The sequence below is a fragment of the Pavona decussata genome, unplaced genomic scaffold (assembly GCF_977016875.1).
Source record: "Pavona decussata unplaced genomic scaffold, jaPavDecu1.1 SCAFFOLD_134, whole genome shotgun sequence".
Classification (NCBI taxonomy): Eukaryota; Metazoa; Cnidaria; class Anthozoa; order Scleractinia; family Agariciidae; genus Pavona; species Pavona decussata.
The window spans coordinates 1,122,501-1,140,445 of NW_028145547.1; the positions used below are offsets into that span (position 1 = coordinate 1,122,501).

General features: G+C 39.9%; 1 protein-coding gene across 2 annotated transcripts in view; it reads left to right on the forward strand.

The window, feature by feature from the left end:
* Positions 1–17,945, forward strand: part of LOC146467607 (uncharacterized) — a 30,553-nt gene extending 12,608 nt beyond the window's left edge. For both annotated transcript variants that reach the window (XM_085125602.1, XM_085125603.1), the window contains exons 4-15: positions 1,304–1,373; positions 2,586–2,724; positions 4,069–4,174; positions 5,146–5,441; positions 6,090–6,287; positions 7,538–7,635; positions 8,584–8,626; positions 9,696–9,815; positions 10,107–10,247; positions 13,185–13,308; positions 14,180–14,254; positions 17,727–17,945. In XM_085125602.1, coding sequence (XP_084981728.1) covers positions 1,304–1,373; positions 2,586–2,724; positions 4,069–4,174; positions 5,146–5,441; positions 6,090–6,287; positions 7,538–7,635; positions 8,584–8,626; positions 9,696–9,815; positions 10,107–10,247; positions 13,185–13,308; positions 14,180–14,254; positions 17,727–17,825 — 1,509 coding nt within the window. In that variant the 3' untranslated portion in view covers positions 17,826–17,945. The remainder of the gene's footprint in view (positions 1–1,303; positions 1,374–2,585; positions 2,725–4,068; positions 4,175–5,145; positions 5,442–6,089; positions 6,288–7,537; positions 7,636–8,583; positions 8,627–9,695; positions 9,816–10,106; positions 10,248–13,184; positions 13,309–14,179; positions 14,255–17,726) is intronic.

Below are 17,945 nucleotides of genomic sequence, written 5' to 3' on the forward strand. Positions count from 1 at the left end.
ACTTCCGAGACTTGTTCGGCCGCTTGACTTGAAGCTAACCTTGTTGTCGCAGTAGTCGAGCTTTACCTTCAAGAACTTGCTTCGAACCTTTTTACTCTCGGTTTCTAATTCTGGAGTATTTGTAACCTTACCTTCTTAGGTAACGTTCAATTGCAGTGCGAAGAATGCCATGCTCGTATAGTCTTTCCCGTCTTCTTTACGCGCTGTTGCGTGGAAATCCTCGAGAATTTTGTTGACTGCCTCCGGTTCATAGTTTTCAATATTTTGGTCGTAGCCCTTTTGTTCTGTCCAAGATTTCCAAACTTTTAGCCTGTTGTTTGTGCTTCATTGAGTTCCTTTGCATTTTGCTTTAAACTTCGAAATAAAATGTTGTCACTCTCTTCAAACCTGTTCGCCATTTTGTTTCGAAACAGCCGATTTGCAAATTTGCGTACCTGTCAATCATTTTTATTTCACCTTTGTTGCCCTAATTTCAACTTTCTGCCCTCAATTTCACATTTCTGTACTACATTTAGGATAAATTGAGCCGCTTTCCACCAATCAGAATGCAGAAATTTTTGTATGAATATTATTACAACCGGAATTGCAATAACTATCGCATAAATCCCTAATTATTGCAAACCTTATCCTAAATTTTAATTTTGTCACTCGTCGATGTTAATTTATCATGGCCCCATTGTAAACAGTGTTGAATCCGGGAGGCATTTGTTGCAAGTATAATCTAAATAACCAATTCAATCGTATGGGTTTGGTTGATTCTGTTATCACATGGCCTCATTTCCAGGTTCTCTTCTCCAGGCTTACCACGTAGCCGCCATAGTGTCAATGTGATCTAATTGACAATTATTCCACGAGCGCTCATTGGAGACGAGATGATAGATAACCAGTGAGGCGCCTATCGCCAAGTTGGCTATAATCATCTCATATCCAACAAGCGTGAGTGGAATAATTGTTTTATCAAAAGAATAATCAAGAAATGTCGCTAGATCTTGCTGGTTTTGCTTTACAAGAACAACCGGAAGACAATTTAATGGTTGCTATTTCTTGGGCATGGTCAGTAATGGCTCAATTACCATGGCCGCTAAGCCAATCAAATCCCTGGAATTGCATTATACAATGACACAGTTTTAATAATATGTGTTAGGCCGAGTAGACTGCAAGCAATCCCTTATGTTTTTTATGTATAGTAAAGCGAGGGAACTGCGGGACTGCGCGCGCGAAAATTGTCTTCTGCGAGCAAACGCGAAAACGGGCTGCTTGTGGTTTATATATTAAGCGGTTATCAATGTGAACCTTTCCGTAGGTTGTAGAGGCGATGAAAGAGCGCGGGAGTCGACGTCAGAAAAGAAGTTCTTCAACGTCACCATGGCCAAGTACAGTGACTTAAACAATTAATTACCCGTAATATTAGCAGCAAATATTGGTCCCAGAAGCATTGCCAAGGAGACCATTTTCATAAGAAAGATATTAATAACACTGAATAGGGATGGGGAAACGATCTCCGCCGTTTCCTACGTGATCTGAAATATAATTTGCTGAACACGCTGCTGAGGCAGGCAAAGCTTCAAGTTTAACTTTTCGAAATTTCACCTCCAATGAAGTGAATACCACAACATTAAATAAGGGCGAATAAAGTATAGAGTGGTTTTAAACTCAGCGTCGTTTAACCAAAAAGTAATTACTCTGGCCAATCACAACAGATACAAACAGCAATTCGAAGCAAATACGTGTAACAGGCGCCAAGCGCGGGAAAACGCTTCAGAGAAAAGTTACGATTGGTTTTGGTTTTACTACTCATAGGTTAAAAAACTAGCATGCTTGCTTATCAATGACAGAGCACAGTAAAGAAAAACCTAACAGGCCAAAAGCGAACTACTTTCGTCATCTCTCTTTTACACGGTGAAATTTAAATAGCAGTAATATACTATCATAACTAGAACATTTAACATTTATCCTGCAAAATCGCGTGGGGCGGAATCGTCTGATACTTAGCCGACGAGGCCGTAGGCCGAGTTGGCTAAAATCAGGGATCTTCCACTGTATTGCGCATGATAATAGGCCATTTTAATGAAGACGTCATTTGACCAGAATTCTTTTCGTTTCTCTTTTCAAATTGAAATTTTCTAATTCCCGTAGAGAGCAAAGAGCGATAGCTCAAATTACCATTAGAAAACAAAAAAACTGAAAAGAATTCTGGTAGTTGTAATCATAGTGAAAATTTCCTGATGTTATATTATTCCGCACATTAATAAAAAAGCATAGTTTCATCGGGGGAAGAGCTGGCGAGTATGCGTGGTGTGATTAGTCAATTTTGCGGGCCGTATTTCACTGTATGTCCCGCTTATAATTTGAAAGCTTTCTTTCGTGCGCCAATTTAACCTCAGAGATATAATAAATATCTTACTAACCTCACTTTCTTGGTCCGTACTCTAAGTTACGGATCCTTGTTTTTTCCCGTTGATTTATAACGCACGAATAATTAAGGGAAAAAAAAAACTCGGACCGTTACTTACAGTGCGGACCTCGAACTCGGTTAGGAGGAGGTATATGCGAGTAGTCCATAAAATTAGAATTGTCTTGTGTAGATTTACTAATGCAAATGCTGAACAAGAAGAGGACGTCTGAACGCTCCGGCGCACCGGTGTTGGCAGACGCGGAGCTGATTCCAGCCTTCCCGAGTGAGATAGGCAAGTCTGAACACGAAGAGGAAAGCATAGATCAGAGGTCTGTCACTTTATTGATCTGTTACTATATAGTTAAGGATGGTTCGTCCTTGGATTTAGATTTTTTTGCGATTTCTGACTTGTGTGAGAAAAGTAGATCTTTGCAACGCCATATCATTACAAGGTGAATATACTTACATTTAAATAAGAGAGAAAAAAAAATGAAAGTGTAACGTGATTCAGTTATAATAAATTCAAAAATTTGAAGAGCGAGAAGGGCTCCAGAAATCGCCAGGTTTATACAAGGGAGGTCTCCTCACATTCTTATACAGTGAAAATTGCGGAATCAAGTGAAGCATTGCGTAATTTAAAAGTCAAGAAAGTTGAACATTTTTCTTGTGAACCTCAATAGTCTCAGAACTTGTTACGTCTTTTGGGTTGGGAATTTCTTATTTTCGGTCCTTAGAAAACAATGGTGAATAATTTTACATTGGTTCTGAAAGCAGGAGGACGGAAATTAACAGCTCTTCTGGTGTTGTTTAAGTGTATTTGATACACTCCTAGGCGATTTGAAACTGCACCTTGAACGTGACAGAAGTTGCATTAAGCAACACGCGAAAAAAAATTGCTCAAAAACGTATAAACGGGCCTTAAGCGATTGTGGGCATAAGGATAATTGTGAGTAGTAAGTTAGATACCCCGTTTCCTCCCGATGCGTAAACGTTCCGTGCGTACGTAAGTCAGGAAAATCAGGCAGAACTGTGACCAAACAGGGACTAAGGTTCAAAATACTTCGTTAAATAACCTTTAGTGTAACCTGGAACCAATTAAAATAAACTTTTATACTTACGGCTAGCAAACATTTGTAACTACACGTGCACGTAGAAAATTATCTGAACAAACATTGCTATAATCAACCTCGTTCCCAGGGTGTCTCCTCTTTACGCCCCAGTCTCTTTCACTCCCTCGGACGTGAGGAGGAAAGACCCTGGGAACGAGGTTGCGTTTCTAGAAGTCGTTAATAAGGATAATTGAACTCGGTTTGGACTCTAATTTTTTGAGTTCCTTTATGTGTTCGTACATAAACACTAGGGTTCCTTTTGTAAATTACAAACGTGCAAGTTCCATTAAAGGGAACCTCCACTCGACGACAAATCGACGATGAACTGTATAAATAGTGCCTAAATTTTAAAAGTAGAAATGACATTCAAGTGTGCTAGACTAGATATGATTATCGCCTATTGTCGATTTAATATTTCCCGGGCGCCGCCATTTTGGACTTTATGACGTCACTTGGTTGCCGCTATTGTCAGTAAGCAACAGTATTTTATACAATTTAACAGTCATTTATTTCAAGAGTGTAGGTTTCCTTTAAGTTGACCCTGGTTGTTTTCTTTTCTCTCAGAGATGTACACTATCGTTATGTTCGCACCTTTAGCAGCAAACTCAGTTGTCTGTACACGCTGTTGTGTTACATCTATCATCTCAGAACCAGGGATTTACGAACCAGGGTAGGTAATCATGAATTTTGTGCAAATTAATAGAAATATTATATATATTTTTATGTATTTGAAGTTTTATTGAAGGACTATCTTATGGGTATTCTTGATGCGCGCGCCGTTGTCAACTGTCGTTTCCTTTCTCTTTTCAAATCAGCCTATTCTATAGAGAGTACGGTGACTGGTTACCTGCTTACCTGGGTAATGCCACTCAAAATACTAAGCCATTTACGAAATCGATATCGTTACCCAAAAAAGCTTGTTCAGTCTGAATGCAAAAAATATTACAGCCCCCCCCCCCCCCTTTTTTTTTCTTCATTTACATGTGACATGTTTGTCAATGATTTTATAGAGATTTAACCAATGTACTTATTAATTGCAAAAGACGGATCTAAACGCATCCTCTCTTGACGACCAATAATAATCTCGACTTTAGTGATCCGGTGAGGTCAACAACCAGAGACATTTATACCATCTACTGACGTTCCACAATTTACTTGATTCTGAGAATGACTTCCGCTCAGGTGATCGACACGTCATTCAATGTCACCTCAAACAGTCCTATTCAGGACTACACTCACCCGGATGATCATAATTTACGTACTTATGACAGGAATCCTAGGTTCAAACCATTTACAGTTTTACAAATATTTTTGCAAATGGTAAACACTTTGAAAAAACATTAAGTCGAATACCGCCAAAAATCTACACACCTGGCCCCAGTTGTTCAAAGAGCGGATAGCTTCATCCACTGGATAAGTCACTATCCAGAGTAGCAAATGTACTCCAACCAATGCTTCTGGCAAGTTTTCCTCACAATCCCATTGTTAAATTTGACATATGCTTCTACTCTGTTCACAAATTATGGGGCTATCGGGAAAATCTTGCAAAGATTTCATTGGCCGGATAGCGACCTATCCAGTGGATAAAGTTATCCGCTCTTTGAACAACTGGGGCCAGTTGACATTCTCTCTTCATTCTAGGCTCCTCTATCGAGGGACTTTCTCAAGGCGCTCGGAACCGAGATCCTCACGGATCAAAAAGGAAAGCCTCTGAGGCATACACGAAACATGACCCACGCTCAGCTTCAATCCCGTGGTGGATATCAAAGGTCCTCCACAGATGCTACAGTATCCCGGATGGAACACGAGAACCAAATGTCTCCATACATGAACACACGTGCAAGCTTTGTCAGTGACTCGCCATCAACGTTATTTCGACATGGAATGACTGGTACTGGGGCTATCGAGTCCAGAGCATCATTTAGTCGTAAATTAAGGTAGTTTAGAAAACAAAAATTAATTTTATTAATGAAATGGTAATTTATGACTCCAGTTAGGTAGTCTTTGACCTTAAAGAGTTGTTGCATTACCGGCAGCTGTTTATATAACCGGTTCTAAACAAGAATCTACTGTATATAGAAAAATCACAGCCTCTTCAAAGAGAAATTCCTAACAAGCAAAGAGTAAGTACTAAATGATATCGACCTAGTTTCTAATATGCGGGTAGAAGTAGAAAATCAAATCAAATCAGATAAGATCAGATAATTTATTTAAGGACGGTGCCTAATAATACCGAAGTTTTTTTTTTTTTTTTTAGCGTGATTTATGACTGTGCACGAAGAACACATCTTAGCAAGGACTATGGTAATCCGAAAATAAAATTGGGGGTAGCAAAGCAATTTTTAGAGATAATTAAGCAATAATTATTCTAAAAAGCAGTAAAATACAAAGCAATGTATGGCGTATTTTTTTTCCGCATAGAATTAAACCGCGCAAAAATATCACTGTATAAGTAGGCACCACCCACAGGGAACCCAAATATTTCACCATGCGCAGAACGTATGCGCAGTAACAAAAGTAGGTACCGTCATTAATTTAGTCAAGTGGCATTCATGTCTTTTCTTTTTAAACCAAACGTTTTCTAGGTTACGAGACACAACTGACAAAATTGAGACATGGGAAGATTTGTTGGAAGCTGGAGATAAACCTTCCTCTAGCTCTCAGGCTCCATGGCCGGGAATGGCGCGGGGTGGCCCGGGAAATGAGCCGAGTGGAAGGAGCGGAATCACAAGAACAAGCTTTTTACACACATCAAAGATGTTATATAGTAACATAAGACAACGGTATGTTCTCATTCTATTTACTTTTACTTCAGACTAAAGTAAGGTTGGTTATACACCAGCAGGTTTCCTTTGAAAGGAGTTTTGACAAATTGCTAAAACCAGGGAAGCAGGGATGGCGCGGTGGTGAGAGTGCTCGCCTCCCACCACAGTGGCCCGTGTGTTGAGTTAGTTGTTGCTTCTCGTCCTTCCTCTGATGGCTTTTCTCCATGGTTTTCTAGTTTTCCACTCTCCTTTAAACCAACGCTTCCAAATTCCAATTCGACCCGGAACGCAACGGAAACCTTTGAATCGAGTTTCTCAGTAAAGAGCTCTTTGGTTTTTCGTGGTTAAACAAATTCTGTGTATTACGTACTAAATTTTTTAGTTGCATGTTGTGTAAGAATTTGCACTCATGAAAAATAACGATTTTTGTTGAAAAAAGTTACTAGCCTGTACATAAAGCTTAGACATGTATTCATTCTGTCAAGAGTCACCGCTTTGAAAACTTACTTTCTTTAAACTACTGACAAGCTTTTTTGACAAGTTTTGCATAGTGAACGTAACAAAGCCGTTTATACTCTAGCAAGTTTTCCCACTCTTAAAATTTTTTTAATTGTTTTGACATTCTTTACTTGCTAAAGCGTTCATGGTTGAACAGATTTTCGCTGACAAGTTAATAGGGAACTTCAGATTTGACTTCGAGTACAAAATAGAGTACGACTTTTCAAATATAGTATACGTGGTTTAGATAACCGCTTGTCACACCAATCTTGTCTCTAAAGTCTCATTACCTGCTGATAACTAACGGGAAAAAGGGAGAGCTCTGGGGATGCGATTGACTTGAAATTTGAAAGCCATACTCGTACTCAATCTCGTTCTCGTACTCTGATCTGAAGGTCCTTAATGACCTTTGCCATGTTGGAGTTGAATCCTTATACCGGTTGGATGAACTAACCAGTCAACTGCTGATTTATAGGCTGGCTCAGGAGACTTGTGGTGAAAAAACCCTGGAAAATACTAGTTAAGATAAACAGAACATCTGTGCTCATTTCTTGATCCCCTAGAAGAAACACACGTCCGAGATTATACAATCCTCCCCATCACACCCCTACTCTTATAAAATCTTGCTTTTAAGGTCTGAAAACTCATCAGGCTTAAGTTTTTGCTGGCACAAAATAACTCATACAGGGGGAGGGGGGAGGGGTGGGCATGTATTTCGAAAGAATGGGGGCAAACATTTGTTCTCTTATCTTTCTTTTCTGTTGTTACAGACGATATGGCATTCTGCAGGCATTAGCACAGCAGACCCAGAATTTTACCAGCTATGATCAAGGGCCTCTTTGGCACCAGGTCGCCGCGTCTGAGAAAAGTATGTCATTGTAACTGATTCTTTAACTCTGACGGGCCATGAAAGTTTGGTCGCATTACCTCTAAGACTGGTTTTCACTATCGACGCAAGCACAAACGCAAGCATAAAAATGTCTATTTCACCGTGAAAACGGCCTCGACACAAGCATAAGCTAAGCGCAAGGATCAAAATTTTTCACTTTCGTGTGCTTGTGCTTGCGTTGCGTTCGTTCTCACTTGACATAAACTTATACTTGTGCTTGCGTCGCTAGTGAAAACCAGGATTTACTGCACGGGGAAATCTAAATCTAAATCTAAATATCATCATGTCGGCAAAATCGTATGGGACATCACGCCAACTCTCAGTCCAGACATAACCTCTAGCTTATGTTGAAAGTGTATAAGACAGACTTATTTTATTATTATTATTATTTATTTATGATGTTTAAGAGTATATACCATTGAAAAGTGCCGTCGATTTGTTGACTGCATAGCTAACCAAGAGCTCAAGTTATACGATTTATTACACCCATTATATTTTGAAATCACTGGTGACCCTTGCCATCTGATTAACTCTCAGCAGTGTGATTTACTCACGAAACGCACTATTTTTGGCTCTAAATTGCCAAATCCTTTTTTAATAATAATAATTTATGTAACATGCAGCGTTTCCGGCTCTTCATTTTTAAAAACCGGGTTTCCTGAAGTAGATAAATAAATATTAATATTGACCAAAAACTGTGTGATTTCAAAATGGGCGTAATAAAGTGGTAATTGAACTTCGTATCGTACAATTTAGGTCTCAAAATCAAATCTGTGAAATCGCGCTTATGAGTTCAAACCAAATTACACTAAACTCGATTCAATTAACATTATTTAATAATGTACTAAGATATTAAAATATTAAAATAGGTACATTTTTGTAATTCCATGAACAACGCGAGTTCACATTTCTCTTCATTTCATATAGATGCTAAGGAAAGTGGGAACAACAGCACTTTTCAAAAGAGAAGGTACGTTCACTTCACTCAGGCTTGGTTTTCAGTATTCTCAGCTAACCAACTTCTCTTAAACATATGAGTCGGAGCATTTTCAAACTTTCCTCCTGTCAAACTTTGGGTAAATTTCTAACTACTATTGGCGATATACACGTTGCGCTCCCTGGTGGTTTTTAAGAGAACGCTGTTGTCGATGGATCAGATTCAAGAAACCTTCTAAGTTACCTTATTATAGGAATTAACGCTTGTGTTAACTTAAAAGGTGTTTGAAATTTACACGACTTAAATTAATGACGCGAATTGAAGGAAAAATTACTTTCCAATAATGGAAATTAACACGAATTATACACTAACCAAAAAAAAAACAGACAACAGGGACAAATCGTTTTTAACAATAAGTGTAAAAGTCTGAAATACAAACAACGTTCGGGGAATTGTCCCTAATCGTAGGGGTTAAGCAAAGGAATTTAGCCACTTTGAGCTTTGTACGCCGCTAGTGTCCATGAAACCGGCGAATGCTTTTTCCTTTCTGCACCCAGTTATTCAAAGAGCGGATAACTTTATCCACTGGATAAGTCGCTATCCAGCGGAGCAAATGCACTCTAACTAACGCTTTTGGCAAGTTTTCCATACAATCCCATACTTGAATTTGACATATGCTTCTGTTCTATCTAAAAATTATAGTGCTATTGGGAAAATCTTGTACACGTTTTATCTACCAGATAATGACCTATCCAGTGGATAAAACTATCCGCTCTTTGAACAGCTGGAGCCTGGAGTGTATCTTGAATTTGGAGCGAAAATAATGGAAATTAAGGTCGCAGAATTTAACGCACCACTTAACGCGAAAAGTCAACGTTTACAAATTCCAGTCGATTCCCTAAAGCGTTAATTTCTTATAATAACGTAAGACACTTCTAAAGTACCTTGTTAGCAATAGGCTATTGTTAGTCCAGCAGTAATCTATTGTCAAGGAACAGTACTTTGGATCTATCTTAACTTTGGAGGGTTCCTTGAATCTCGGCCCTGGTTGACAAAGTGCCTAATTTCACTAATATCAAAGAACACTAAAATCGGTTTGCAGAGTCAAGAAATCATCTTCCAAAATAGAAAGCTCCTTGTCTGACATGATTACTGAGGGATTTGCTACAATCCAAGCCAAGTCTGCCCAACGAGTCCAAGACAAATTAAATGTAGTCAACAGGTGCGTATAAACAGTAATTGGCAAAATTAGAAATAAAATCTACCGTATCGAGAATGATGGCGACCGCTACATTTAACCATAATTATGACTTCTGCTCAGGTTGTCGAAACGTCAGTCAAAGTCACCGCAAACAGTCCTTCTCAGGACTACACTCACCCGGATGATCATAATTTACGTACTTATAAAAAGAACAACAACAACAGGAACAAAAAAAAAAACATCAACTGAAATAATAAGCACGACTGCATGGATTATCGATAGTGATGAAAGCATTTTTCTTTTATTCCTCAGAACGGAGAGAGAATCTTTCATCAAGAAATACCTGGCGTTCAACCCTTCTTCTTTGTACAAAGTTGATTTGAAGCGAGTTCGGTACGCTGGACGTGAGGTCAGGGAGGAGACGCAGGTTGAAGACGTAGAAACAGCGCGATGGTTAGAAAATTTAGGGGCTGTTCACTTGGAGGGAAGAAGATCCTAACAATGGGAAGGCGAAAAAAATCATCGTTTGCTTTACATGCAAAAATTTTGGTCGGAGTGGTTACCAAGTGAAGAAAAAAAATGTCGGCCTTTCGCAGCTGAACGCCCGGCTGCCGCCTTGTTTGTTCCATTTTGCCCCAAGTACTTAAGGATCTTCCGAGCGAACGTAGTTTACATGGTGCTAGGGTCTCCCTAGTACAAGGATCTTCCTATCTCTTAGCTAGGAAGATCCCATCGCTAGGCCTGTACAACCTCTTGCATGTAAACTGAATACATAAAACATATGGCGCTAGGATGATCCGCCTTCGAGGATTTTCCTAGTGCTAGGATCTTCCTTCCTCCATGTAAACAGCCTCTTATGTTCCAAAACAGTTTACATGACTTACATGATATGTGTGAACTGTGTTGGGAAGGTTCTAGCTAGTTAATATAGGGGATGCATAGCATACAAACAGAATATAGATACAGTGATAGTATGTTTTCATCGCTAAAAAGTTCCAGGCGGGCTAAGTAACGGGATTTAAGAAGTCGAGAAAAAATGAAAAAAACAAAAACAAAACAAAACAAAAAGACAAAACATTTAAGAAGTCGAGAAAAAATGAAAAAAACAAAAACAAAAAACAAAAACAAAACAAAACAAAAAGACAAAACATTACAAAAAAAAAAAAAACGGAGCCTAAAGCCAAGTATACTCTTTTACATCTAGCCTCCCACGCAATCGTTTTTAGGGGACTCGTATTATCTCCTGTAACTCCCATTGCGTGCCTACATTTGAAGTCATAATCCGTGACACTTTCCATGTGCTCAGTCTTAGAAGAACAAGTCGCCATGTTTTGCACTGGCATAATTGTTATTCAATTCTTTGAGTTGTGAACACTTCGAATTCGAATCATTCGAAATCTGCCATATTGACTGCCTTATTGCTTAACGAGATATTTACCCGACGTGATGACTGGAAAATCAGTGTGGAATTGTCGATGGAATATCTAAATAAATGGTTGAGTTTTCGCTTTCGAATCTTACGCATATAGTTCTGGGAATTGCGTAATAACTCCTCCCCACAAACGGCTGCTCACCCAAGTACCACATTCCTTTCCCATTGCTTTAATTCTCGAGCACCCTAGCAAATCACCATTGACGAATTGTCTAATGATATCAAACCAAATTGCTGGTTACAATGGCCACTTCCATTTCCCGCGAGCATTGTTCAGTCTCTGGTACAGTCTTGAGAGATGCGGGAGTTATTAAAGTTGGAATATATATATTTTTCACTCCTAGAATGGCTGGTCAGGGCTGAGAAGCCAAAACAAATATCGAACGTGAATACAAGCGCTTCTTGTGCGACGTTTTGACACCGTTATCTGCTGGGAGCGTCAAAATATTCGGAAAAGTGTATTCGATCTTCCCCGCCTGATCGAGTTGAAGGTCGGTGAAGATTTCACCTCTTACAGGTGCGGAAACTCTGGAGCAAATTTGTTGTTTGTACGAAGTGCTACGAGAGACTAACTCGATTCGAGAAAGCATAGAAGAATGTAGAAGGTATCAAGGGGAGATCCGCAGTATTTATCAGTCCATTAAAGACTATTAAACGGAAAGTTAAACGACAAAGAGCCGATCAACTTGTAGTCCTTGTTTAAAATGTCGCACATGCCCCCGAACAAAAAGTGCAACAACAAAGCGAGTTTCAACTGCAAATACTTTAAAGTTTGCCGACATATCGGGTAATATTTCGGTTTCTTCTAGACCGACAATGTCGACAAGATAGAAGGCAAAGCTTGATAAATAATAAAGCGACTTTGCGTTACGGCAGTCGGCAAATTGACGAAAATGTCGCTATTTCCCGTCACGAATTCTTTGATTGCAGTCAGTTGATAGGCAATTAAACGATAAATTTTAAACGTAGGGTACACGGTGCTCAAAGCTCATAAGCTCGGTCAAGTTTTGTCTCTACCGTAATGTTTTTCACTGGTCTTCACTGTTCCCGCGGGTGGCGTTCTGAGGTCAAGGTCAACTTTCCAGATTTTAGAAGGTTTACTGTGATTGGCTTAGGGACGGAAAGGAATGTGGCGCTTGGGTGAGCAGACGTTTGTGGGGATGAGGTAATACGAGTCCCCTAAAAACGGCTGCGTGGGAGGCTATTGTACATCCGGCAGCTAAATGACTTAAGATATGCAATGAGATCTGCCGCACGCGCTAACTAATTCCTAGGCCCATACATTTTTTAAACATGATATACAAGGATATATTTTTTACAAACTGCTTTCTTTCTTTCACGCTCACCTTTGGCTACTGTTGGTCTAATGGTGAATTCATGGACCTCCCCTTCCGCAACGACCACCGTTGTCTTGTCACTAGTATATAAACCACATTAAAACCGATAATTTTATTTGTGAGTTTACTAAATCCTTTAAGAATTTACTTTTAAAAAACAGGTAATAAAATGGTTTTTTAATTAGTAAACCCAGAGACACACAAACAACTTATTAGCTTTCGTCTCTCAAAGTCAAAACCAAATCAAATCTGGGGAGCACGGATGGCGGGGTGGTGAGAGCACTCGCCTCCCACCAATGTGGCCCGGGTTCGATTCCCGGTCTCGGCGTCATATGTGGGTTGAGTTTCTTGTTGGTTCTCGTCCTTGCTTCCAGTGTTTTTCTCCGAGTACTCAGGTTTTCCTTTCTCTACAAAAACCACATTTCAAATTTCAATTCGACCTGGAGACAGTGGAGGGAAGAGCCACTTCATAGATTCCACTGAAATTCCAATTTAATTTTTAATTTTTATTTATTCTTATTGCTTTACTTTTTATCGCGCACCATGTCTAATTATTCTATTATTTTAAGCTATCTGTGAGACTCCTCACTTACTCGCCCCGTTTCTCAACTATAAATGCAGGTATGGGGATTTAGAACAAGAAGCTCGAGAGCTTGGAGTTGAAAAAGAGGTCAAAGTGTTGTGTTTGTTTCAAAAGCTGTTTCCATTTGCTATAGATGACGCCACAACAATACCATTTGTCCAGGTGTGTTCCATGTGGTATAGGGTCATAAACCCCTTTATTCTTAACCCCTGTTCGGGATTAGCGAGTTTAAGCAACGTAATAGGACGGCTGATGTGGGACGGTAAATTGTGCTAGTGTGACCAACGTGACGAGCAAGTATTCACGACTTTAGATTGTAACATTCCTACCGCTCGTGGTTTTCAGGTTGTCAAAGATGAGAGAACACCAGTTTTAGTCGAAAATTGCATAAAAATGTGAAGGTACTAAGATGCAATGTTGGTCACACAACGATATTTGACCGTCGCCTTCCCTCAGCCGTGCTTTTACATAAGCTCACTATTATTACAAGACACGCACGTGATGTCGATTGATGATGTCACGTACCATTCCTTAGTTTTTAATATTTCGGCAGGCCCTCTATCTGCTAAGGAACTCATTTTAGACCTACAGAAGATACCTTTAATATCATTTCTTCTCAGGAGAAACGTTAGCTACTGTATTTTATTCTTGATCGTTCTCGCCAACTCAATCTTTGAGACCCGGCCTAATCTCACTCTTTACTTCTACTCCACCCTCCCCCCCTCCCCACCAAGTAGAGCTTTATCACACATGAAATTCAGAAAAACCGTCTTTCTAAATACAATTTATACGACAAGCTCATTATTAACCCAGCATATACCGCCAATTATTGCATATTAAACGTTATTCTTTTTATTCTAGAAATCCACAAAATTTCTACCTATCAATTCTGCATACCATTCTTCTACTATGAAATTGTGCAGCCTTTTCGCAAGCCACGTATCGTCTTGCGAAACTAAGTTCGCAGACGCCGACTCATTGTGCACGTAACGAAATCGGTCGTGATCCAACTTGTTCTTCGTATTCGTTCTAGGCTAAGCTTTGCCTTGTTGTCCAGTCTCTCCCGGTCTACGAACTGTGCTCATTGACAATGATGGATGCTTTGAAGGTCAGCGGTAATATCTGTAAAGCTGAGAAATTTTGTTTGTTTGTTTATTTGTTTTTACTATTTATCCTTAAAAGCTTGAATCCACTTCCCCTATCACCTTCTTAAAAGTTAGAATCTTCCGGGGAGAACAGCCGTTGCATTCCATTTTCTCTTGTACGTCTCAAGGGGGGGGGGGGGGGGGGGGAAGGTTTGCATGCTTCCCATCGTTCTTTGCGTTGCTTGAGGATGAATGACTTACCGGTGGAAGCTTTGAATATGTGTATTTTAGTCGCAGTTCCACATGGATTTTTTCGCTTCACAAATGAGGTTATGGCAAGTAGACAGTTTTTACTATGATGCTAAATTCTCAATAGTGTGATTTATGTCTTTCTTTGAGCGCATACGTTCTTTTTAAAACAATTTTAGGAGCCTTGTTTGTTCGTTGTCATCAGCGACTGTTCCGCGATGAGTGATAATAAGCATTTTGAATCGTTCTTGCGGCACACAAAACTAACTGGTCGAAAGCCAAAGATTTTAAAAATGAACATTTTAAACCTCAAAGTTTGCCATGAAAAGAATTGACCTCTCTTGACCTCACATTTTCGCCCCAAAGTTTGCAGTTGAATGTAAGTTATTTCTGGTGTCATATCAGTCAGACATGTGAACGACCTACCGCCGTTACGGAGATTGTTTTCTTTACGTTAAAATTGATTCTCTTGCTCGAAATGTCGGATTATACGGGAAGTAAAATTTTATTCTCTTGGACTTGATCAAAACGAAGCCATGAAAAAGGCAATTTAACCGGAAAAGCGGCGTGTTTAAGGTAGATGTAGAAACGAAATGTAATAACTGTACTGAACAAGCAACGGGAGCGATGCACATTTTTTGGATCATGTGTCTTATAGGGGGCCTCGGTCGATGGTAACGGTCGATATGTCGGTCGACTCATGGTCGACTGACCGTCGATATCTCGGTCGAGCCTCGGTCGCTACTCGGTCGACACTCGGTCGATAATTGGGGACGACTCGGTCGATGTTGTACCGCTATGGCAGTCGTCGTATCGACCGAGGTGGCTGTCGGCCGATATAGATAGAAATACACCGACACTTCACCGACACATCACCGATACTTCATCGATATTTCACCGCTTACCGGCCGATAGTATCGGCCGATATATCGGTCGATATTCCATCGATATGTTTTTTCGACACTTCTTCCTTATCTCGATCGACATTCATGTACATCGCGCACCGCAATATCGGTCGTCATATCAATAACGACCGATAGTCGGTCGATAGTCTGTCGTTATCTCATTTGATTCTTCCACCATTGCATCATTTTACCACGTTAGGTCAAGAGAAAGCGCAAAAATATGCCAGCGTATTACACTGTAGTTTCCCGGTTTAACCGGTTTAAAACAAAGCAAAATCCTCGTTCCTTTTTCGTGTCGACCGAGTATCGGCCGATGCATCGACCGATACTTTACCGATACTTGACCGACGGTTCACCGATAAATTGCCGACACTCTGGCGATGCTATCGCGACCGATTGTCGGTCGATTTCTCGACCGAAGGTGATCCAATGATCGGTCGATACGTCGCCTATATAGCGGCCGATGCTCGACCGACACTCGCCCGATACTCGACCGACAATCGACCGATACTCGGTGGATACATCGACCGAGATATCGACCGTGAGTCGACCGTGTGTCGACCGACATATCGACCCTTACCATCGATCGAGGCCCCCTATAAGACACAAGATCCCATTTTTTAACAGGCGTTTCAATAGGCTCTGTCTTACATTAAAATGCTATTGAAATAATCTAAGTTCAGTGGAATTTTCGGCGGCTTTTCGTTAAACTTTCTCTGTTGTGCGAGTGGACTGCACGTTTTCCTTCTGATGTTTTTCTAATTACATGCCGATCAGTTGATGCGATTTCCTCTTATTGTCTTTACGAGGTCGATAAGATTGTCGAGACCTATGACGCCTTATGAGCATGCTTGGTGATAAAACACATCAAATAGAACAGGAACACTGCTGGTAGACAAATAAAAGAAGATTATTTGAGACATTGGCTGTTGTTACATTATAAAACATTCGATGGCGGACTTGTGAGCTTCACGGCGTAAAGCTCCTTTCGCCTTTACACGGCGTCTACTGTTTAATGTGGTGATCGCGGGTGGCCTCGCGTTGATACAGGGCTGATAATATAGTTTTCCCACAATGCACGATGTAAATACCCCTTTGTACGTCTCCGTCTTGGTTTGGAAAAGTAGCGTTTAAATATTTTTGTGGACGTTCTTCTGTTGTGTCTTACAGTCAAACCAGGTCACGCGTGAACGATATTTTGAAATTTGAACGGAGTTTTGAAATTTACATGCAGTCAGTTTTGAAAATCGCCAACGAGATTTCAGAGTTCCCGTATAAATTTCCCTAGCTTATTGACAGTATAAAGCTATGAATTTTTCTTTATATTGCAGAATTGAATATTTCAAGAATAACAATTGTTTTCCAAGTATTTTGAATCTTTTTTTCAGTTAATGCGTCTTTTTCGGAACGATTTCCAGAGAGAAAAATTCGAATGTTCGTTTCATTCTCGGAATTACTGTTCACGCGTGACCAAGCCTGGTTCACACTTGCGACATAACGACATCAGAAGGACGTTATGTCGTTATGTTAGCAGTGTGAACATGTAAACATAATGACATATTGGCAACATAACGACGTCGACATGACGACATAAGGAAAAAACCGATATTTTCTTTATGTCGTTATGTCCATATCGTTATGTTGTTATTTGCTGTCAAATAAGTGTGAACAACTTCGACATAACGACACAACAAACCACCAATCAGAGAAGGGCAAAATTGTCAAACCCAGTCTCACGGAACACGATTCATCATGGCGTAAGACTAGGAGAAGTCTCCGATATTGACGAGTTCAGTGTTGGCAGAAGCCGTTCGAGGGTTTTTTGTGTTATAGGATAAAAGCCTGAACGAGTTCAAAAACAATAGTATGTATGCTATTCTAGCTTCCCCTTGGAAGATGGGACGCACTCACTCTTTCCTTGTAATCAATTTCCTAGTTTGAAGTCTTCGGCGACGGCGTCGTCACAGCGAAAGGAACAAAATGACGGCAAATGCAACAAGAACTGTTTCGTCCACCGTTTTTAAAGCCTTTCTCTTTAAATTGTTTTTGCCCTATGCCGTTAGGTCGGTGTTCACATTTGCGACATAAGCGCGACATAACGTCTTATGTCATTATGTTGTTATGTCGTTATGTCGCATGTTTGAACCAGGCTTTATTGACGTTTTTATTTAAATTGCTTGTGTTTTATACAAGCCGTTAAACGTGCGTAATCAGAAGCCAGTGATGGACAACCAAAGGGTTTCATTTTTTGTCATCTTCACTTCTCCTCTCCATTGCATTTTAAATTAATCATGTTTTATATTTGTCACTTACTTTTTTTTTAATTTCTCCTTGTTCTTAGTTTCTCCTTGTAAAGATATTAAACAGCTCCCCCAGCACATTCAATGAGTGGATGAACCACAGAAAGCTTCTGTCTGGAGACAAACCTTCTAGTAGTTAAACAGGAGATTAAAAGGAAAAGGCCACCTCAAAGTCTATTGTTATTGGCTAATTCTAAAATCACAATTAACATCCTTTCATTCTTGCACATAATAACACAACTTGCAATAAATGAAAGTTG